This window comes from Neolamprologus multifasciatus, chromosome 9 (assembly GCF_963576455.1).
Source record: "Neolamprologus multifasciatus chromosome 9, fNeoMul1.2, whole genome shotgun sequence".
In the NCBI taxonomy this organism is placed as follows: domain Eukaryota; kingdom Metazoa; phylum Chordata; class Actinopteri; order Cichliformes; family Cichlidae; genus Neolamprologus; species Neolamprologus multifasciatus.
In genome coordinates, this window is record NC_140447.1 from 10,844,555 (window position 1) to 10,868,858 (window position 24,304).

General features: G+C 40.6%; 1 protein-coding gene across 6 annotated transcripts in view; it reads right to left on the reverse strand.

The window, feature by feature from the left end:
- Positions 1–24,304, reverse strand: part of ntng1a (netrin g1a) — a 118,608-nt gene that overhangs the window by 59,174 nt on the left and 35,130 nt on the right. For all 6 annotated transcript variants that reach the window (XM_085172240.1, XM_085172239.1, XM_085172242.1 and 3 more), the window contains exon 3: positions 2,788–3,431. In XM_085172240.1, the coding sequence (XP_085028366.1) occupies positions 2,788–3,431 (644 nt within the window). The remainder of the gene's footprint in view (positions 1–2,787; positions 3,432–24,304) is intronic.

The following is a 24,304-nucleotide window of genomic DNA, read 5'->3' on the forward strand; positions in this document are numbered from 1 at the left end:
AAGGAGGGGGGCAGGGTGTTAGAGCAATTACTCCAAAGTCATACAGTAGATAATTAGAAAATTCCCCCTAACCCACCACAGTGTCTCTCTGCATACATCCATTTAGCTTAGCTGATACAATGAAACAGGGAGGGTGTCAAATTCATTTAAGTCACCAGCCAAAATGCATTGTTCACATCCATCTCGCAGCTTCATGCTTGGTTTGATTTGAAATTCTCAGCATTGATTTTTCGGTCCCTTGTGCCTTTGGTCTGCTTCTTTCTTGTAATCAGCTATAATAGAATGGTCATGCATGACACTCCTGGCTTCCCTGTACCAACTTTAGCTATATGTTAAAGATACTACTTCTGCAAAACTGCGCTTCTTCTCTCATTTTTAGGTTGACCTACTTTGGCAAAGAGCTTAGGTTCCTTCCTTTGTTTCTCGCACTGTTGTGGCAAGGGCAGAAAATCTGCAAACTCTCCTACTGTATTTTCCTCCACACCCACTCCTGCTTCTGATCCAGGCGGATGGTAGATGAGTCCAGCACAGTAAAATATGCCAGATTCAACCTCACTGCCCCAGCGAAAACTTTCCTGGCGCGTCTCACAGAACTGTATTCTGGGGGTTAAGGAGCTTATGTCTAGTATACGACGCATGGAGAAAGGAGCTGAGCAGTGATTCGCCATGGGGGTGGTGGGGGGTGGGGTGGGGTGGGTGGGGGGTGGGGTGGGGTGGGTGGGGGGGAGAGAAGCAGAGTGAGGCCTCTCTGTGTAGAGTGTATCTCATTATGGCTGAACTGTGTGTTACCTTTGGTAAACAGTGGGGAATCTTTCTTAGTCGAGCGTCACTCTAAAAGCAGCAGGCTGGTAAACGACCACGGCCCGACGGTGCCGCAATGCCATTGCTCAAATATACAGCCCCATAGCGATGTATGAGTTCGGTCATGATTAGTCAGATAGAATAAATAATCTGCTCTTATGACAGCCCTCTTCATTTCACCGTGTGTTAAATGGATGCCACGTCCAACTCTTTTGTGTTAGTAAATTCCCTCCAGTTATTTTTGCTGAATGACCTTCTCAATCACGAGAAAAGTCAAAAATTCAATTTCTGAGAAAAGCATTCATTATCATAGCCTTTGTGCTGAAGGGTACCTGCCCATTTACTGTGCATTAGAGCGATCCATAGTATATTTGCAGGCAATTTCAATAGCATATTAAGCAAATCAACAAATGAGAGAATCATAAGGCATTCGGCAATATAACGTGAATACTATCAGAGCCACACAAACATGCAATGCCATGAGTATGATGAGAATGACGTCATTTCTAAATTCCTATCAAGTGTTAATGCTCGTATTCAGAACTTGTGATTTACTTTTCCCCAACAACTACACTGGCTCAAACAATTATTTGATGAGACTGAACAGGACACTGCTGATGTTTATATTTCTAGTCTTCTTTCCAAGTCTGTCTTGAGGCTGAGAAAAGCTGCAACACACGCACTGCTGTGTGCCAGCCCGACTTCAACACTTCCACATATTTCCTCGAATTGTTGTGACGTTCTGCACACTGTGCTTCTGTACAGCTGAGTCTCTCACATGTGAAGAGCAAAACATGAGTAATTAAATCTTCATTCCTCCACCCACACTACCGTATTCACGTCTGTTAAATTGAAAAACTACACGGTGTAAAACAGATCCACTTAAGTCGACGCCTCACTGACTCTTGTAGTATAGCGTCACGAAGCGGGGGAAGCTTTCGTTAACCTTTGCGCTAACACTACAGCGGAGTCTTGTTTTGATGTTATATGACCCTCCAGAGACTTTGTAAATCAAACACTAATTACAGCGTACAGTGACCTGATGGCTGAAATGCTACATCTGATGTGCTCCGTGGGCTAAAAGACAGCTGAGTGAATTCTTGTCTAAAGTAGAGTGCTTCAGCAAACTGTAAGCTGCTTGGTTAATTAAGACATGCTGACAACTGGTGAACTCTGCACAACATTATAGATCCACTGCCTAATTGGAAAGAATGGACAACAGTCAACACATTTTCTTCACTTCTTGGCAGCTGCACTGTAGTTGTAATAATGAATATAGAAAATATAGAAAAAAATGAAACAGTCAATTCTAAAAGGATCCTTACAAAGAATGAGTCAACTCATTGTTAGATTAACCTATATGGGCACCTTTTTTGTTACGCCCCTGCTGGCCGATAACTGATTCGGATGATCTGATATTGTCGTGTTGGTGTTGTTCCCAGATCATCATGAAAATGTTGTTCCAGGTTCAACATTGCAAGTGACCAATCACATTGTTGTGACGTTATTCTTTGGTGCGCCAAGCCATTCGTGCATTTATGAAATTCCAATGTTGCAAGGACAATATCAATTCTGCTTACCGTGTATTAAAGAGTCAGGGTCAGGGTCCATTGACCGGCGGACAGAGGCGGTTTCTTGCAGCTTAAGTACAGTTTTTTGTTTTACGGCGGTTTTTCCCAAAGTCGCAAAAGTATGACGTCACAACATTCTGATTGGTCACTTGCAATGTTGATCCTGGAACAACATTTAGTATGATGATCTGGGAACAACACCAACACGACGATATCAGATCGTGCAACTGATTCGCTGCCAATTTATATGAAAATTTGAACTGACTCACTTATCAAAGTTAAGACAAACACTGGACCTAGCTTTTTTAAAGTCCCTTGCAGTCTGAGGCTCATGGGTTGTAACCCCCTTATCGTTTTTGGTAATCCAGCCTTGAGTCCATCAAACAGTATTTGTACAGATTATTTTATGTCTTACCTGCCCTGAACTTTGATGTCAGAAATGGCATAGAAGTATCTGGACAGGTTGTTCTCATCCACCATCGTCGCTCCTGTGGCAGGTCGGAGCAGGCGGATTCTCAGATCAGTAATGGTAAAGAAGTCCCTCAGCTTCTTGGTCGTGTCTAGCTGGCCGTAAAGTGAGGCCATGTTGTGGAGCCGGGGTCCAGCAAACAGTGCAAATCGGTCCTTGATCTCAAAGCGTACAGTTTTGTCGTTCTTCCACACGTACCCTCGTGAGTAGTCCTCGGTGCAGATAATGTCCAGCAGGGTATGCTGAGTTAGGTCTTGCACCGTCTTGGGCTCCATGGTGAAGGCGTCCAAGCAATCAGTGGCGTAGAACTGGTAGGGCTGCCAGGTTCGTCCATAATCTAGTGATTTTTCTAGGACCATCTGTTCGGGTCGGCCTGACTCAAAGGTGAGGACAATGTCTTCAGTCAGCTCAATGGTTTTGTTCCAAGATAGAGTGATGTTGACCAGTAGGGGTTTTGGGTACTTCTTCCAGGAGGTGGACTGCCAGAAGGTTGTGGGGTTGCGGCCCTCAGTGTCGAACATCAGCCCTGGGGGGTGGGCGAGCTCTTCAGTGGTGGCGTCACATTCATTGTTACACATGTAAGGGTTTTCCTACATAGGGGGAACAGAGGAAACAAAGAGCAGAGGAGAAAGCAATAAAAATGTTGCTCACAACAACAACTAACAAGAACAAATCAGGCCATTGTCAGAGTTGATTATTCAGAAAACTTTATATACTAGTTGAATTGTAAATGTCATGCAACACCAAGATATTTGGCAATTTTTGAAGACATGAGCTATGCATGAAAGGCAAGCAGGAAAAGAGTGAGGTTGTCTCAGTAGTGGGCATACAATTAGAAGCAGTCAAAGACACACTGATTTGTGTTGCACATTTATCATTTAAGAGTCTGCCAACAACCTATTGCCAGGTGGAACAAAGAGGTGGCCACTAAAATTTGATCACTTGGCAAACCAAATTGTGAAGCTTGTGTAAATAATTAGGTGCATCAAGTAACTACTATTTTTCTCAATGAACCCTTACTATGGCCATTGTTCCCACACAAATATTTAAACATTAAAAAAACACATCCCTTTAATGACATTATGGGCAAAAACTATAGCAAGGATTCTAGACTATTTTCCTCAAATAAGGATTTAAGTCCCTGAAGCATGCTTATCAGGGGTTAAAGCAACCCCTTATCATGCAAAGTGTATAACAGGCGCGCCGGTCCACCGTGTCCATCACACTTTGCCTCTACAAAACGTAAAATGTCCTGCTTGCAGAAGTTGCAGTAAGGCGCAATAACAGCAGGGGAAATAATTTAATTCAAGCCAACATGAAAATAATCACAGGAAAGCACTTAAACAGACATTACATGTATATATATATGCCTAGCCTGCCTAGCTTAATCGTTTCCAGAAATTAAGGACCCTGCAATGTACTTCATACATTTTCTGCACTTCAGCTTCTTGGCTTTAAATATATTATCTCCTTCTGCCAGTAATGCAACTTCTGCATAGGTGTACATTTCAAATTTTGGACAAGCAAATGGACAAGTGAAATGAACACGGTGGACTGGCGTGTCTATACACATCTGTACACAGTATGTTGTGATACTGGGTTGGTTAATGTGGACCAGAATTATCCAGAACAGCACCTTTGATTGGTAACAAAATTTCATTAAGCTAGCTAACTTAGCTTAATACATAGTACTGTAAAGAGAGTTCATTTTTTGAGTGCTGCTGTCTGGCATTGTTTCCAGTTGATGTCAAGGAGATACTTGCATAGTACTAAGTATGACATCCCATGTTTTTTTTTGTTTTTGTTTTTTTATGTCACTGTGATTTCATGTCAATAAAGTTGTACTTGTGGAACTTTGTCCTTTAGCTGAGGGCTTTGGCTAACACTAGATCAGCAAGCATATCTGAGAAACATTTAAATTGGCAGGTAACTATAAATTTTTCAAACAACTCAACAAATACTTCTAAACACAAAATGTTTCTGTGCAGTCTGGACCACAGTGTGTCTGCAAACACTGTATTTCCCCGGGAGAAAGCAAAACAATAATGTGTGATCAGTTTAGTCTAAGAGATGGAGAAAGACGTCAGTGAGAGAGGACAGGAGAGGAAGAAGAGATTATTTTCAAAGATAAAAACAGCACAGTGACATTTGATAAGTCAGACAGTGTCTATGATGTTTTGCAGAAGTTATATTTTTTTACATTCTGAAAAAACTTGAAAGATAAATTGAAGGGTCCTTTAGTACTCCTTGATGGAGGCTAAATTAATTCGTTTGCAGTACTGTGTAAGGTTTACAATGCTGGGTTGGACTGGTGCACAGCAGGCTGTGGTGTTCATGGCCAATGTTAGGTTATATTGAAAGCAGCAGACATTTAAGTTGAATCTGATTGGGCTGCTTATATATGTCAGTTAATTCAATTAAATCTACAAGAAGCAGGAGACTTTAGAGCAGCAGCATCCAAGGTCAGCTGATCACATCCTGTATGCAAAGAAAACAAATCTACTTGGAGTTCACTATGCAAATTTGCATTTTTATTTTCTATGTGATTCTTTTCCTTGTGCTGCACCACCACATGGCTATAGCAGATCTTAGGATTCTCCCTGCCATATCCCACTTTAACCCCTGATTATATATGGCAGCCATGCCTGGATAAGCTAATGATAAGCTGGGCCATGAAAAATTATTCTTCAGTCTGTAGTGATATGTGGGGAAATGATCTTGTTCTGTTTTTAACATATAAGAGTTTATGTAAAGATTTGGCCTTCATATTTGTCTGACTTTATTTTTCATTTTCTTTGAAAGATTCATCAAAATCTTGTGGGCAGTTGAATCACTTTTATCAACTTCATTCAAAAAAAAAAATATGCACACATGACATATAATTTTCAAATTTCTCTTGAGGTTTCTTCACATTCTTTAAATTCATCATGCTCCTTGCTTGAAAGAGGTCTCTCCAAAAACATTTGTCCGATTTACCACAAATCATTACCAGGCAATGTTCTCTCTCCTTGCTCCCTGGGGGCTCGATCTAGCTGTCAGGGGGAGGAGGCACTCCTCCAAGAGGACCTTTCAAGTGCTACAAGCTCCAATTTATCAGGACAAGATAATCCACTACTTGATTAGGTGGGAGATGTCACCCTGTGTGTGTGAGTGCGTGTGGAAGTGAGTGTGGCGATGTGGTGAGGAAACAGGGACAGGAGCGGGTCTCTGATGTAAGACAGTCTAATGAAGCGGCGAGGCAGAGATCGAGTAAGTTAGAGTGAGAAACAGCTCTATTCACCTAATAAGCTTTGCAAGTTTTTCCTCGTCCTCCAAGGCAAGGTGACAATGAAACAGGGCTCTGTCAGGCCTTCTGACTTTTGGAGGGACCCATTAATATCCTGTCTGGGCTATCCCCTACAGGCGGTAGTACTGGACAGCGGTGACAGAGGAAGGCAGGCTGGCAGTGGAAAATTCCACTTGGGTTTTATTATACCGTCTTAATGGCGGAAGGTTAGGTGTGGCATTAACTGCAGCATCTGGTGCACCGTGCAGCCACAGACAGATGTGTAATAAGTCACATGTGACAGTTATGCATGATTAGGGGGTGGGGGAAGTCTCTAAAAACATACTTGGCATGCAGAATAGTTGTGTTTTTATGGCTTGTTGGGTAATGTGTATTTATTGAGAGAGACCTAAAACTGAGCTCATATAAGATTCAAGAAGGAAGAGAAGAAAATTTGGATTTATTGTTGTAGATTTTCCCATTTTTTCTAACATAGCAACTAAACTATTCATGTTATTTCCTATTAAATTATGTTTTTAGTTATAATGAATGCTGCTGTTGACACCATACTATGCATTCTTACACTGAGTCATTATCTACTTGCTTTCCTGCAGAATTTAGTTTTGTAATTAGCTCATTGTAGTAAATAGACTCCATCAGACGTGAATGTCATTCTGAACTGAATTGAACACATCAGTCAAGTAAAGACATATTATCAGCAGGATTTTGTACTGAATCTCATCCACGCGACCTCCCTTTTTAAACCTTTCACATTGACATTACCATATAGCCAATCCTTTCTCCTTTTTTCTAAGTGCTCATATAAATAATAATAAATTGATTTGAATTGAATCTATGTAGATATGAGGGTGAAGTGCTGAGCACGGTGGATCTCCAGACACTGCGGTGGTCTGAGCATAGACTTCTTGGATGGTCTGTTAGCAAAATTAAGTATGAAGCAAGCCATCATGACTAATCAGTGACTCAAGTCAACTTAGATTAATTGTGTGGATCAATGCGACCACCCAGTAACAATGGTTAACTTTGAGCGTTAGTGGAGATCAAACAGCTATAGAGACCAAAAATGCTGGTTGGCTGTGAATTTGTTCATTTCTGGCATCTGCTCAGTAATGAACTCTGGCTTTGGCACTTTTACATTGGAGTTTGAGGTTTCTGGGGGTGTTTTTCAGCCCCAAAGCTGCCAGTTGATCTTCCCTAGTGTACCAAAATGGCTAGAGCAGGATTTGGCTTTAATACATCTGAAGAAGCAAATTTCTCATGAATGCCCATCAGCTTATAGTATGCCATGCTATACAATGTTGAAAGGCACTTGTTTTGGGGTCACATCTGTGACCTACTGCTTAGGCCAGTGGCTGAAGTAAACAGTCTTAGGATGTCTCTGTGGGAGCCACTATATCATCTCTGAGGTCAACCTATTTATCCCTTTAAGTCTAAATAATGTTGATCCAATGATCAGCTATTACTGTAACATCCAAAGACACACACACACACACCCAGGCTACTCACACAAAGTGCCGGTACATCACAGTAATCAGACAAAGATGTATCCCTATCGATCCCTGTGGCCGTGCAGCTGAAAATCTGCTGCATGTAGCACCTTGCAGCCCTGACCAGTGGTCCTGCGATCCCCTGAACACGCAGGTTAAAAACCTTTCATTACTGTCTCCTCCGCTTCTGCCTAACGACAAAATACTGCCTTTATGAAGATCAATAACCACACTGGTCTGCCAGAGAAGAGCAAGGAGATAAAATGCTGAGTATATGCCTTTATGAAGATCAATACTAGATTTCTGTGTTTTACTGTGGGGTAGTGCTAAGGCCTTTACTAGTGAATTAATGGTTTGGCACGCGTTTAACCATCTGACAGGACCCGGCACGACAACAGCAGCATTTTTGTAATTACAAAAGATGTTTCTATTAATCCCAGTGTGATGATAAGTGGCCAAGATGGGGGCAGCCAGCGCAGATTACAAAGCCAGCGCTGAGATAGCGAGAGCGGAAAGGTCATGCCAAATTGGCACTAATAGAGATGCAGTCAACCCACCCAAAACACACTGGATTATTAGCACTGTGATGCAGTGATATAGTGTGAGAGAGCAGTCGTGTGCATGTGTGTGTTTGTGTTTGCAGGTGGGCGTTCATATACCACCAAGTATGTGGTTGTGGGTGGATAATATCAGGAAGCTGCTCTAAATTCCTCTGGTGTTGTCCCCATTATAGTCAAACTGTTCAGGCTAATTTAACCAACCGGCTAGAGGAATAAAAATCAGCAGTGCTGCAACACAGTGGGTAATAAATTAGACTCATCTCATTCAGCTGCACTCAACAGACCAGTGTTATTTGTAGTGTTTAGATCACAGGGAAGTGTTTACAGGCTAAAGGCTTTTAGATATGTTTAAGCAATTTTCCCGTTGTACTCACAGGAGTAACACAAGACACCATTTTGGCTTCAAATTACGGATCCTGAATCTTTTATTGTGACTCTGTAACTGCTACGATTTAGTGAACAATCATCAGGAATTTAAGCAGCTGCAGTTAAAACGTCCTATTAAACTTAACAAAACCAATTATCCTAGAAAAAATAAATATATTCTTACTTTTATGCAAATTCTCCATGTGTATCTATGCTGTGCTATAGTGGAAAAAACAGCACGCTGTTATAATCTCCTGTTAGCATTTTTCTCATCACCTGTACAACAAAGGGTCACATTAACCTTATTTCAAAGGGATCTTTGACCCAAACAGTTGGATACGGAGGCTTCAGCGCGGATGCATGATGAGCAGACGGGCGAATTCATACACAAAAGAAGAGAAGAGCAGATAAGTTACTGAGGTTTAAAATAAGATATGACCATGCTGGCTGACAGCCTTGGCCTGGCCACACAGTAACCACTGATGGAGGATGGGACCTGAGGGAATATAAATTTACTAACTGCAGACAAGCCATCTTGATAGATGGGCTCACACCAATCAAACCAATCCGCTTGTGTGACAGATGTCTTGGACGTGGTACCCAGATAGCAAATTGAATTCACACTCCATCGATTCGTCTTTCTAACTCACCCCTTTTTCTTTTGCTTCCTGTTCTTTGTTTCATGTTCTAAGAAATCTCATTTCAGAGTGGGATCAGTGTTTAAATATAAGAGAAATAAATCAATTTTAATATGTGGCCTGATCTTTTTTTTCTTACTCTTTAACTTACTGGAGCAGGACCTGTACTACTTCATTAGAAGTAGTACAAAAAAATAAAGCATATTAAATCGATGGTGGGACTTTTTATCAGGTGATCACTGAATATCAGTGTTATTAATCAGTGAATATCTTACAGTTTAGGCGGTACACCTCCAGTGACCTTGCTGATGAAATCCCTCCACTCTGAAACCATGCTCTGGTGTGGATACTGTGTCACAGACTTCACGCATCATATCAGGGTAATATCCATGTGTAATTTAGTGTTATAGATGATGGCAGATATGGCAGACATCTATCTAACCAAAACACACGAGCAATCCTTCCTTGTGGGTTCTTGTAACAAACAAGAGAGACAAAGACAGATGATGAGTGGCTGCAGTTTATCACTAAGCACACATCAATACCACATCTTCAGAACGCCTGTTTATTTCACCGACCCGCCCTCCAGCCTCTGCGGATTTGATCAAAGGAACCAAAAATGATTTAAAACATTCCTGGACATTAACCATCCATCTGTGGTTTGTATTAGAAAACAGGATATTATACAGCAATGGGATAGTCAGAAACAGTATTGGTGTGGTTGTACTGCCATTTTTCAAGGAATCTAAACATTGTTCTTCTGCATATTCTGCAAAAAATCATGTGGAAATGGACAAGATGCACCATCATCCTGTATGTGGCAATAAATCTACAATAAAACAAGTAGAGTGGGGCATCAGTTTTACATGAATCAAGAAGCTCCTGTGATTTCTGTGTTAAATGTCTGTAATAACTTTGTACCGTTTGTGGAAATCTTTTTTTTTTTTTTTTGTCGACAGTGTAGAATTCCTCCCACCTTCGCTGCAGAAATCCATAATCCCTTCCTTATATATATATAAATCTATTTCTCTTCCATGTTTGTACCTCTCCCTCCTCAGCCAGGTGTGTGTATAAGTGTGTACGTGCATGTGTGTAGGATGTGGGGGTTGGGGGTTAAAGCTATCCCTGCTGCATTAATGAGACCTTGTGTTCCACAATAGATTTCTTCACCCCAACCCAGTGGCTTGATTGAAGCATTGCTCTCTCAATTTCAGTCTCTCTCGCTCGCTCTCGCTCGCTCTCTCTAGTCATGCCAACACCTTCAGTGGATCCCTCCTCTCCCTCTCCCCGTCTCCCATGGTGATGGGTGGTGCAGACAGAAAGAGGAGCTTAACCTGGACGTGGAATGAATATTGGATGCCAGTGTGACAGATTACAGTGGTAATAGACACCCTGGTCAAATCCTCACAAGGATTACAATCATATTTTCAAATGGCTCAGGGTCGGCCGGAGGTCGTCCAGCCTGGACTGTGGTCAACAACCCAGAGGGAGCCCTAAAATCCCACACTTACACATGCTGAGACAGGTTCCTCTGCCAATTGTGTGTGCAAAGCATGGTTTTGCATATAATGTTAGCTCTGATGTTAATATAAACACTTTTACAAAACCAGTGCAGCTACTGGTCATTAATCATGCAAAACAAGGAAGATGAAGGCCTTAAACTCTGGAACAATTAAGGAAAATAAAATAATACATCATGAAGTTTTAGAATAATATATCAAAGCAATAACGGTCAATACACTTCTCGCTTATTTGCTCTTTTTGCTGAGACACTTTTTGGAGTTGGAGCTAGCCGCCGGTTAGCTAAGTTGACCGTAAAGACTGTCAAAATGTGTCTATATGAACCACTAACCTGCATGTGACTATCATATACAACCATCATATACCAGCATACTGAGCTTAGACTCAGCATGAAATGTGCTGAAACCCTACACAAGCACTGACTGTAGACCACCAGCTCAAAGGGTCCGATAGATGAAATGTGCTGTTTTGTAGCACCACTGGGGGAAATCCAATAGTGATCCAAAAGGCAGTGAGCTGCACCATTCAGCCACCTTAAGCACCACAGCATGGGCCGTCCAGTCGACTGTGGAGGGGTTATGAGGTGAGACGATGTGTAAATGTTCTCCTGTTTCATTCATCGTGATCACTGGCAGTGATTTAGAAGATTCATGAGCCTTAAAACAATAGCGGGGAAAGCCTTCAGCATGCGGCCTCTGCACATTCAGAGGATATAAAAACAATTTTATATTCCATTATCTTTTATATGGCAATGCGGGCCCTACAGGGTGCCACTGCGATATGGTTTGGAGGACAGGACAACACCTCCTGCTTAAAAGATGTTATATTTGTGAGAGCGAGGTAAGTACACCCATTGAGAGCAAGAGCCAAGGGGTGTTTGATGGCTGTAGGTGTACCTTTAACAGAGACAGGTTAATGGCCCGCTACAGTATATTGGCATTGTATTCTGGCACATTTAACACCAAATTAAGAAAATTTATTCATGCAGCACATGAATGTATAGTTCACTGCTTCCTTCCTGTACAGTGAACATGCATTTGAGGAAATTAAGAAGTGCAAAGGCCAGTTTGCATGTTGCAAAGACAGTTTGTCTCCAGTGCACATGAGGTTACCCCAGGAGTAGCCAACAGTTGCTCCAGCAGGAAACCACTTATGTAGAAGACTTTTAGAATAATTACATATCTGTGAGGTCTTTTCAAAGAGGACCCAGTGGTAACGGCTGTGTGCTCAAATGTAAAAAGAAAAAAGTATGCATCATTTCAAAGCCTAAGCCTTTTTTCCCCAAGTCTATAAAGTGTAATGGAGCATTAATAATGCACAAGTAACTTAACCAAAAATAAGTTTCAAACTTTTTCTGTTTCTTCTGTCTGGAGCTGGTTAGATTTTATAGATTATATATTATTCCTGGCATATCAAAGTGTGGCTCATGGAGGGAAACCTCTATACAGTGCTGTAGATTTGGTTCTTTTGTAGTAAAAAACTACTAAAAAAAATGTTTTGGATGACTGCACCAAATCGCAAATGGAGGGAGGTTATTTTTCACTGTCATTCTCGTCTCTTCTTCCATTAAGATGACATTTCTGCAGTGAACTAATACACGAGGGTATAATCGATCCGCTGGCTGCTGCAGTGCTACATCTCTCAATCAAACTGTCTTGTCAGATAAAACAAAGACTTTGGAATTTTTCACGACACATTAGGACCAGAAACCTGTAGACATGATCACCCCTTATCTTCTAGCCGTGAAATCCCTCACGGCTTGACAACACGAAGCTGAGGCTACGTCAAAAGCTGTCTACCCCACTCCATCGCCTGTCGCCATTCTTTCTCTCTTGCCATCTCTCAATCTACTGGTATTTTTAGTGTTATAATAGTGCTACACATCCTACATGGAGGCCCTCCAGAGAGACATGGATCACTGTCACCTTGACCAAGCTAAGAGTCTAAAGCCCAGCACAGGGAGCTGCCCCGGCTTCCTCCCCGTGGACACGAACCCTGCCTGGCTGCAACAATAAGCCTACTTTACAAATTAATTCCATATCATTTGCCAAAGGCGAATGAGTGGAAAACACAAAGGAATATTTGAGCTATATAGAAAGGCACTGACGTCAGTTACTATTGGTATGGCAAAGGAAAGCATGGGAATTTAGTTTTTGCATCAGCGAATTGTATCACACTGTGTGGCAAGAGCAGTCACTGATTACACACTGCTGCACTGCGTGCTTTGAGTGCATTATTTTAAAGTACACAGAGCTTTTACAGCCATGGAGAAAGTTTAGTAGGATGTGCTACAACGTGATAAGATGAAGTAATTCTTTCATCTTATCGATAAATTGTAGCAGAATTTAGACAACAAACAGAGCACATATAGGTAAAATCCACTCAGAACCAGGAGGTTAAAGAGACGTAGAGCCTTACATCAGGGCCTCGTATGCACAGTGCGGCCAATTCAATTAACTGATGCGCCGCGACAGGAAATAAAACCCTCACGCAAGCTCTGATCTTCCTCCACCACTGCTGCTGTGGCGTTCCTTCTCAGTCCCCGGTCGAGGTGTGTTGCGTGGGTTGCAGCTTAATGCTGTTGCTTTGTTTGCCCATCCAGATTGCAGACTTTTAAATACATTTCAGACCAATGCTTTCCGCCTGCTCCCCTGCTGCTCTGTTAATATGCCCTCAGAGGAAGCTTAAAGGTACAGAAGCTGGTGGGTGACATTGCTGTTTGAAGCAAGTTTCCTGCTGGAGATAATCACTGTGTAATTTCGGAACAGTCCCTGCCAAGCCAGAACACTCACACAAGATTGTGTGAGTGTTTCGGGCTCTCAAGGTACCCTCTTTACGAGAGTTGACTTAATATTGTTAGAAAAAAATGTGACAACCGTAGCCGGTCCTTTTATGGAAGAGATTTCCTTTGCTGCTTTGTTAGCCTGTCATTCAGTTATTGCTGCTTTTCTCTCAGTTTTACTGGGCTGCATAGTGTCGCTACTCCCACTTTACTCTTTGACACGAAGTTGCTTCTGTAATTCTTAATTACTGTGTAATTACTAACAGTATCATTGTAATCTACTGTAGTTCTTGTTTTCAGTTCACTTTCAGTACAATTCTCGATGTCTTTCATTCATATATTTTACTTCTGTCCTTTAAGTTTTTTTCATGTAGACAATTTATGGTTTCATTTCCCTTTTTTAAACATCAAATTAAGTGAAGTGTTATGCTTGTTCGGTTTCTCTTGCCTGTGTTGGGGGAACCCTCCTGTGTGTTTTTGTGTGGTTGCTTGGTTGATTGTATGACCTGCAAAACGACCTGGTCAAGCCCTTTTTCCAGCAAGGTTGCGCAATTATTAGCAATAAAATGGAGCAGAAAAAAGGTTACCAGAGCGATACGATCACAGTTGTGGTCAGAAGTTTACATAAACTCATCATGGAGATGAATGTCACTGTAATTTGGGGCTTTTAATTAATTCTTTGTTCCTTTGGAGACATCTTTAACAGCTACTTCACAAGTTAATCTTTTAATAAGTAGTGCTTAAGGTTCTATAATGTGTTTTAAATTGACAAGACTCAACTTATGAACTTCTCAGTCATGATCATGATCAACTGGTACATATAGGATTTGTCTGATAGCACGCATTGGATTGATCAGTACTTAAAAATTGGAAAAGTGCAAGATTACTTTAAGCTTCTGGGATGACCTTCCTGACCTCAACCCTGTTGAGAACTTGTGGACTATGTTTAAAAGGCCGGTTTGTGGTAAGATAACAAGAAATTTAAATAAGCTTTGTCTGTTTTGTCAAGAAAAGTGGTCAAATATCCACCCAGAATCATGACAGAATCTTGTTGATGGATATCAAAATGTGTGGTTGAGGTGCAATCTGCTAAAAGACATTTAAGAAAACATTAGTGGGGTGTTAATATACATATCTGAGCCATTAGAGAAAATTAACCTAATTATTGCTTTTTAAAGCCATTAAAGATGTTTGCTGTATAGTCATTCTTCAATAAAAAATTCAAAGAAATGATTAAAAGCCCAAAATCACGCTGACATCACGCTGATAACAAGGTATGAAAACTTCTGACCACAACGTGTGCGTGTGCTTTTTTCTCCCATTGAGTATAAATGTTGTAGAACAAATGTTCACTGTTTTATCATGTGATTAAAAATGACCAGGCTATTGTGTTTACATCGCTATATTTATTTTACCTTTATAGTTCATTCATGCTATCACTGATTTCCACCACTTTAGTCCAGCATAAAATATTTCCACAACTCCTAAATGAAAGGTCACGACACTGTGGCCAGTTGTGACCTTCATATGATGATGGATGCCTAATGGCTATAGGCCGATCTCTGACTTTTGCATCCAGCATCACTATTTATTTTCTTTCACTTATCCAGTAAAAATATGTCCACCTCGACTAGACAGACTGCTACAAACATACATTTGCAGTTACTAGATTATGAATTTGGAGCAGCCCATGTTTTCCTCTGGTGACATTTGAGTCAATGACCTTTGGAAAATTTTGTACAGACACAGATGTGTATGTTAGGATAACCTTTTTGATCTCTGCTTTGAAAATTTGTGTTTACTGTTTCACCGTATTTGTGCAAGGAAATATTTAAGCATAACATATACATACCATAGCACATTGGTATATATTTGGTGAGAGTATTTCCTTATATTTTTCTTGTCACGGCGTGTGACTTGCTTCCAGATGTGCCAAATGGACAGGTAGCATTTTAACGTGAAGTGTTTACATGATGTTACATACACATGCTTCTTAATGTTTCTGAGCTGACTCAACCAGTAATACAGAGTCGTGTGAACCTTACAGCAAGCTAAGCTAATTTATTAAAGAGTTACTGAGAATAAGTCATTTGTTGTAACGACCTGCCCCTTGGCTGTACCTACTAATTTATGAGGCTTTAACAAGGTTGTTGTCAGTATTTCTAACACAACTCTTGATTCATGGCCATCTGATAGATCATGATTGTTTACGCAAAAGCTACCAACATATTTTAGTAAATCATTGGGCAGTTCATAATCGTCTCACTGTTTAATGAGTGCAGATAAACTCTGATCCAAACACTGAGCGACACAAATCATTAACTTCTAATCAATTACTGATTACTTACCCTGTAGTTGCTTTCCCTTTAACTTTAGGATTACGTCACCATTCACTACTGCGTCTGTGTCCAATCAAGTAAAGTAAACCATCAAAACCGGTATTTGCTCAGTAGCTCCTTTTAACCATATTGATACTTTGCTATTGCCTACCGTTAATAATGTCCTGGATGAGTAATTATTCGTTTCTGATAAATGACTCATTAACTGTTCGGCTGCTTCTGATTTATTTTACATAAATTTTCTATATGCCAAGCAAGTCCCTGTGTCTGTAATTGTAAGGTATCGTAAAGTCACTTATAGAAATAAGTTATGAGAATGTAAATGATATGAGTTATTAACATGTTAGCATTGTTTTTAGTCTATTAAGAGGTTTGGAGTCTTGTGTGGCATACAGAGGTTTTTCACTGACACACCTCGTGACGTTGGGTTAAAAGACTGTAAGAAAATCAGGGTTTGGAGTGTTTTCATTTAATTGATATTTGATTCCCCTGCAAACGGCTGCTCTAACCCTCAGACCAAAAATGAGATATTGGCTCTTGGATACATGGCAGGGTTTTTTTCCCCCCCAGTTCTGTTTTGGAAGTGTTGAAAAAAAAAATTCTCCTTATAAAGCTCAAAAACACGAGCAGTGATGAAAACGAACACTGTCAGGAGAAATAGCTTCGCGTCTGGCTTGCTGCCATTGAAGAATAAGCAGAGCAGCGTATTGTCCGTCACATGATTTTTGCTCTGAAAGCTCTTACAGTCGTATAAGTGCCATCACATTTCACTTCTAGTGGAGGCTTTTCAATCAAGCTTCACCCCTCATTAGTGGCTCTACAGACATCCACGAGAACGTCAAGAATCTATTCCCCTTAATGAGCACTTCTGTGACTCGGTCAGCAGCGGCCAGAGCAGGAGGTAAATTTAGATCCTTATAATTATCTCAAAAGTGGTCTGAGAATGTTCGAGATGTCAAAAATATTTCAATCGGCCATCATCTTACGGATTCACAAGATCTCTTTTTCATTTCGTTCTTTTTTTTGCTCAGGCCTTTAGGGTCTCCTATTTTATTTATTTCTTAAAAGTCTGAGCTTTTAAAAGGATGATTAAAATCAATAGCGTGGTAAAGCTCAGCATTCCCAGCGAGGATATTTAACTGTGCAGAGCAGAGCGTAGTTGGGATGCAGCTCCAGGCCTGTGTGTCAGATCACTGAAGGTCTATTTAGTCATTCTACGGGGATACTTTCTTCTTTTTCTTTCCCCCCTTTATTCTCCTTTCTCAGTCTCTTACCCTTCCCGCCATTTTTTTCTTACCGCAGAATCTCAGAAAATGATTGGCAGATGACTCTTGGGAAAAAGAACTTGGGCCTTTTCCTCTCTCACGGCTCACAGGATCACGACACTCAAACGCACTGACAGGCAAAGTGCGTACACACACACGCGCGCGCACACACACACACACAAACGCGCTCTTTTTGAAGGCAAGTCACACAGAACATTGCAGAAAAAAGTAGTGACACACATAAGCACACAGTGGAATTGACTTGGCACTATTCCTATGATCTTTGACAGCTTAGGATATTTGCAAATATGAAAGAAAGTCTTACACTAGACTAAGAATTAATATTTCTGGACAAATCATTTTCATCCTTAATCACAAATTAGCGTGAGCAGTTGAAACCACTAAAAATGTCCGTGCCCCTTTGTGGTCAGCACTTTCAACTTTTGCCATGGGGCTGTTTTTGAAGATGTGGTCTCAGTAGTATGCTATCATGACAAATTCCTCTTTCAGCACTATAGAAAACAGCTGTGAACTGTCAACAATAAAAAAGACAGCCACCAGAAATCTCATAAATAACAAATCAAACACCAAATCATGTAGTTGTCCATCATCATACATCATTAAAACAAAATTAAAAGAGCCCTTCAGTACCACAAGCAGCGATGCACCCATGCAAAAGGATCAAGTCTCTAGAAACTTTGCCATACAGAAGTATGACTCCCTCATCACCATATGAGCTAATAAAAGGCATCAGTCCATAAAACAAATAAATTGAAAAAGCTGAAGGAGAAATGTGATGGCGTGCAGCCAGCAACAATGAAACACGAGTGTATCCACTTAATTCCACGACCGCAACTTCAAGCACCCATCGCCATTGTAATCACAACCATCAAAAAGGAGTCAAGGGTGCTCTGCCTGCTGATTGTCTCTGAGCTCCTGATGAGCTGCCATTATAAAAGATGAGAGAGACGCTGCAGTGGGTGGAGGGCAGCAGGGTAAGAAAAAAAAAATCAGAAAAGGAAATCAAAAACTTAACAGGGCCAGAGGGAAATACTACGCTAATCAACTCCACTCTGCTGAAATTATAGATGAATTAAGCTCTCTACTAGTGATTAATTAAACCAAGAGATTCAAACTAATGAGACCATACAGAGATATGGGTACGCTGCATGCATGCTTGTGTGTCTGTAACTGGTGGTATGGCTGGGGGGGCTGGCCTGTTAAATTTTCTTGTGTACATTTCTGGTACCAAACACTGCAGAAGCACACAGGTTTCAGGCTGCAACCCACTTTGAAGAGGGATTAGCTGCAGTGGCTGATCTTGTGATCGCTGCACACAGGGTGTGCTCATTAAGTAGCCAAAAAACAGGCTTAGAAATATCTGAGAGAAAGGGATATCTGCAAGTAGTGTTTGGGCTTCAGGGAGGAGAAACTCTTTGTTTTCACTCAGAGGACATTAAAATGTAAATCTGCTGTATTTTAACAAAAGATTCCCCATAAACGCACATATTTACTGTTCATGTTGATTGAAGAGTAAGTCATGTGGTTAGCAGAAGGGGCAATTTTTTTATGTGACTTGATGGGAAAGCTTTTATATTGATGGCATTTCTTGCATTACATGATAAAAATGTTAAATACTAAATGCACATTTGGGGTGTAATGCAATCCTTCTAGTGGTTAAGTAAATTTAGCAATTATGCATAAACTTATGCGACAGTATCTAACTTCAGCTCATTAGTTTCTCATTTGCTGTCAAGTCCTAGATTAAGGGAGGATAACTAAATGGAAAAAAACACCTTTGCAAAACAGCTCATGCTTAAACCCCCGCTGCCCATCAAATCAGTGATCCAGAATGACCTCCATAAAAGTCTGAGTGTTAAATTTAATGGTTTTCTTCTGATCTCTCGCCTAAAAAATGTAAAAATCTGAAAAAAACTTCACCATCTGTAGGTGTTGATGTCCAAAAAACGTATTCGTATTCATTTAAATATCAAAAAGTTAAAACTGAACATTGACAGGCGTTTTGCTTCTGCTTCTTCTGAGGTGATTTTTTTAACTTAGCACAAGTGGAGTATAAGCAGCTTCTCCGCTAATGAGCTGCTTCTCTGATTGGCAGCCCTACAGGGGAAGAGTCACACTAAGTTAGAGCTGATTGGTAGACTTCAGACAAGTCTACTGTCTGACAGATGCTAGAACAAAGTCAAAGTATGTGTATTTATTTAGTACGTGTGTGTGTCTGTCTTTGTGTGCATGTGTTTTAATATAATCCCTAACTCTGTGGGAATTGTGTAACAAACACCAATCAGATTTTCACTAACTGTCCTGGGAATCTGTCACCATCAGCTTTTAGTCCATTTCTTTAGCTCTTAATAAATACAGTAACTGCTAAATTCTTACAGTGTACAATCTGTTCTGGGACATAGAATAAAGTAATCTCCCCCAGCTCTACCGTTCCTTGTTTGTAAAGGTGTTAGAAGCAGGTTTTTGTAGACTGGGGTTGTAATATGAAAGAACAGTGCTGACTGCAGGCTCCCATGCCCTATTTTGGTCCTCGACTATTTATGAAATTCTAGAGAAATGTAAGCAATCAAAACTGCATTTGTGCAACCACAGACAGATTTTAACATATATTTTTAAATTCTGAGGATGCCCATTAAAGAAGATGCCGGGGAAATATTTGTGCCAGAGGAATATTTCTTTACTTGGGTTAGAAACACATATGTTGATGTTAAGAAGTTGGATTCCTACATGCACAATATGGCATTTTACCCAAAGCACCATACGTGTGCATTTGCAAGTGACTCATAAATTACTACGTACAGCCACAAAGAGGGTCATTAATTAATGAAATCAAGCGTATGTGAACGACAGCCTCGAACCTCACATATAATTCATGTGCGCAATTACTTCTAGCACGGGCTTTGATTTATACATTTCTCCTGTGCGTCACAGTGTGTGTACACCAACAAACCCTGGTGGTGCACAGGTGTAATCACGGGTAACACAGAACACCCCAAACCCTTTCTCTCCAAACAAAATAAGCCCTCGATTAACTGCACAACTGAACACCTGTAGCTACAAGTAAAAGATCAAGAGGATCTGTAAATGACTTTCAAATTCTAATAAAGGTTCATTGTATTGTTCTATCGAGTTAAGTCACACACGAATATTTTGCTATGCTTAATTAAAAAGCTAATTTGTATTTTACGAGCTACACTTGACAGATTGTGTGCCCGGTGTCTATGACTTGACTGTCACTAGAATGAAATCCCAATACAGTGATGATCTCCAGGTCTCAGCTCCTGACCATATATTACCATCTGTGGTGTTCTATGTGTAAATGAGGCTGTCTGTGTAGAATAAGATGGATGGTGAGATGAACAGGTGAGGTTTATTTTGATTAATACTACAAAACTATTAAATATAGGCGTGCTTCAATGCTGAAATCCTCTTGCTCATCATGGGGAGATGTAGATTTTCAGAATCAATGTTCTACTTCAGCCCACAGGCTCTATACTTCCTTATTTTTCTCTGGTCTCCAAAGAAGCCAGGATGGAGACAAATATATGTGGTCTTTGTGGGAACAGACTGCAAGGCATTCTAGTTGGGGGATTTTTCTCCTTTTGAGCAATATGGACTAACAAAGTCCGTTTCCTCTGTTTTTGCTGGTTACCTGTTTTAAAAATAACTGCATTTCCAGCACACAGACAGCAAACTTTTGTAACACACCTCAGTGGTCTGCAATTTTCATTCAGTACAGTATCTATAAACACCGTGGTTGTTTAATTCCCAGGCACTTAACGCACAACCACCGTTTCCCTTCTCAGTGTGCTTTTCCTGTTTATTCTCACCCTTGGATTCCTGTTCAGGTATTCTGCACTTCGCTCCACGTCCACACACACCCAGGGCACAAGTAAGATTCTATTTTATTTTTTTGCTTGTGACTGACAACAATAATAATACATAGTGAAACTGGGGTGCAGTGTTTTCATCGCCAGCATCTCCTCGCTAAGCAGAAAAATATCCTGCTCTGACTCCTCTACGTGCCTCCTCCCTTTCCCTCCTCCACCACCTCTTCTTTTACCTCTCTCCTCTCTGAAAGTTGATTTCATCTGACGTGACAGAGTTATGGAAGCCATGGGCGGAGGTGTTACAAATGCTCTGTCACAACGCTAAACATGGCAGGAAGCGAACGCCTCGACAGCTCTCGGATGCAACTTGGGAAACAAGCGACGATGCTCTGCCTTGCCACCGCCTGTTTGACTTCAGCCTTTATCTCTCATTTCAACTACACCGGCAAACTGCTCTGTGCCTACTCTCTTCGGCTGGCCTAGTTTTGTTACTGGCGAGGGAGAACATGCTGGCAGGGAAGAGGTGGCAATGAAAAAGGCAATGGATGCCGAAGGGAAAAATTCCTAGTTCAAATGATGCATACAAGAAGTAAACATAGTTTACTATTAGGCTGAACAGACTATTTGCATGTTTGAAACAATGTTTGTACTAAAACACCATCGACAAATAAGACACATTATCAGATGCAGTGTGCAGAGCAAAGCAAATAACAGCAGATTTTTTATGAGATTGACAGTGTCAACACCACTCAACCTGGCATTTCTTTCAACATAAACAAGGTGTCAGTGGTGCAGTGCAAAACAGAAGATAATGTATATCACGAAGGAAGATCAAACTTCAAGCTTTCCTCTGACTCAACAGTATTGATGGGAATGAGCGCTGGCTGTAATTCAGCCTTCCCTATGGATTTAATCTCTCGGGCGCTGTCATCCCACTGCCTGGATGTGTGGGTTTGTAGATTTGGTGTACTGTGTGTATTCACATCAATAATGAGTCAGATTTGGTGATACTGATGATGATATGTAAGTTCCTATTATATCACATTATCATCAGCTGGGGCTGGTGTAAAACCTTTACACACATTTGTATAGACATCATACATGATGTTAATGTCCATATGGTCATATATGTATGGAGAAATCTTTTGGCTGGATTTACTAAACAGGGCGAATTAGCATGTGGGTACAATCTTGCTGATTACAGGTGACTTACAAATATTTTGCTGTGTTTTAAACAAAGGTGCAGTCAGTTCATTTCAATATCGCGAGTCCAATCTGCCAACAGCTATGCAATTTTGAGCAAGGTCACAGAGTGAGCAGTGGTGCCTCCAGAATTTTTTCATATGGGTGGCCATATGGGAACTACTGAAAATATTGGGGTGGCACACCAACAGAACCAAAACAGAATTTCTTCTTTTATTGTGCTGTTGTCAAATATAGATTACTTGAAAAATATGTCAAAAAGAAAGAGAGAAAAGAATTATATGTCTAAATAATTCCCTGCTAGTTAATATCACTGAAAATAGGTACATATGAAAACCAAATAAATTTTGAAATCCATAATAATCTGTTTTAAGCAGGAATAAATATCAAGTTTGTGTTTCAACTCGATGCCTTCCACACTCTTGTGCTCACATCTATTTGGATTATTTCTAACATAGGGCAGTCTTGTTGGGGGGAGGGCCAGAGGGCCAGTGCCCCCTCTGGCCCTCTGCTTGGTGGAATATCAAAGATGATATTCAGCTGTTGTTTTTTTAAGGTGTGCTAACAGGATAGGCACAGTGTGAATTATAATTAGAAAAGCATAAAAATGTAGGCCATAGATGTATACGTTAAATGTAGTCCTGTGGCAGTGACAGACAGACAGAGTAGTTATAATGAAAACAGGCTTCAGTAATTAACAGCCTCTGATCTACGTCTGACTGTAAACCATGCAGAGTCTGTAGCAGTCTTGTATTAAGACAACTATAATCCCTTTAAGGGGAAAAAACAGAAACAAAACATACATGCCTGATTGACAAAAGTTTATTTCTACACTCTGCGGCTGGTGGTGTTATCAGTGTGTGTGTGTGTGTGTGTGTGTGTGTGTGTGTGTGTGTGTGTGTGATCTAACATACTGCATGCAGCTGAATATGTGTAGGTCCACCAGTTGAAACCTGTTATGTGCTACAGCACAACTCATGGCATCACAATGAAGCCCACATGCTCTGTCCATGGTCCTGAAACTATAACAGTCTAATTAGTTCAATATTTCACAGTTAATTTGAGTGTAATAGAATGTTATGAAGGAAAAATGTGCGTTCAACTCTAAGAAAGACGTTTTTTCTTCTTTCAACCAGACAGTGACACTCTGCTCAAAGTAAGGGCCACAAAGGCATTTCTCTCCAGTGTAGAATCATCTGGCCTAAAGGTCTGATCACATATCAGACCTTTAGGCCTATCACATGTGATGCTCTGTTCTGATCCACACAACCCTGCATGCAAGCTGACAGGTTGCTGCTTTGCAGTAGGATAATGTGACACATTTTTGGACAGTGTGTTTCAGTGTTCCTACAGGCACGCTAATAAAATCTCCTCAGTCAAACATGAACAAAGGTAACCTGTGGCCTTCAAACCTACAGGGGCAAACTGAACACTCAGTGAAATAATAATAATAATAAAAATAAAAAAAATGTTTCATTTCTATTTTCTTAGGGAAGTTTACACACATCAAAATACTTTGAGCATTTGGTGTAGATTGACATTTACATAGAAGCTTCCAAAGACAACACCCAGACCTTCTCATTTTAGGCATGTTATCATTGCCAACAGGTTTTCAGTATTATGTAAACTCAGTGACTGTGGAGCACAAAATCAAATTTGTCTTGTAGCATTTGGATGAAGATACAAAATAACAAAAAACAAATCACTGACAGCAAGCAGAAATCTTGGTGTTTTCATATATTACTTAATCCACAAAAGGAAGCCACAGCACGCGAGGCTACTTGCACTGACACGCACACTGAAAGCTGTTTCGTTTCACTGGCTCTGCACTGTGTTTCAGTGTGTGTGTCTGCCTGCAGTTCCAGACTGAAACCCTTGGAGAGAGTCTGTTGGCAGCTAGAATGAACAGCCAAGCCAAACTTCCTCCCAAATTTAACTTCTTAATAGGAACGTGGCAGCCAATCTATGTGAATTAATAAATCACCCAAATAGCAAGAAAGTCTTGAAAATTAGCCGTGGCACGTGTAAAGAAATGAAAACTGAACTGTTCATGTTCTGGCAGGAGACGTCAACGCATACTGTAGGATCTCCAAGTGGGCAACACAGTTTTCCATAGATCCAACTTTCTCCCAACAATGAAACCCTTTATTTACACTGATATTTTT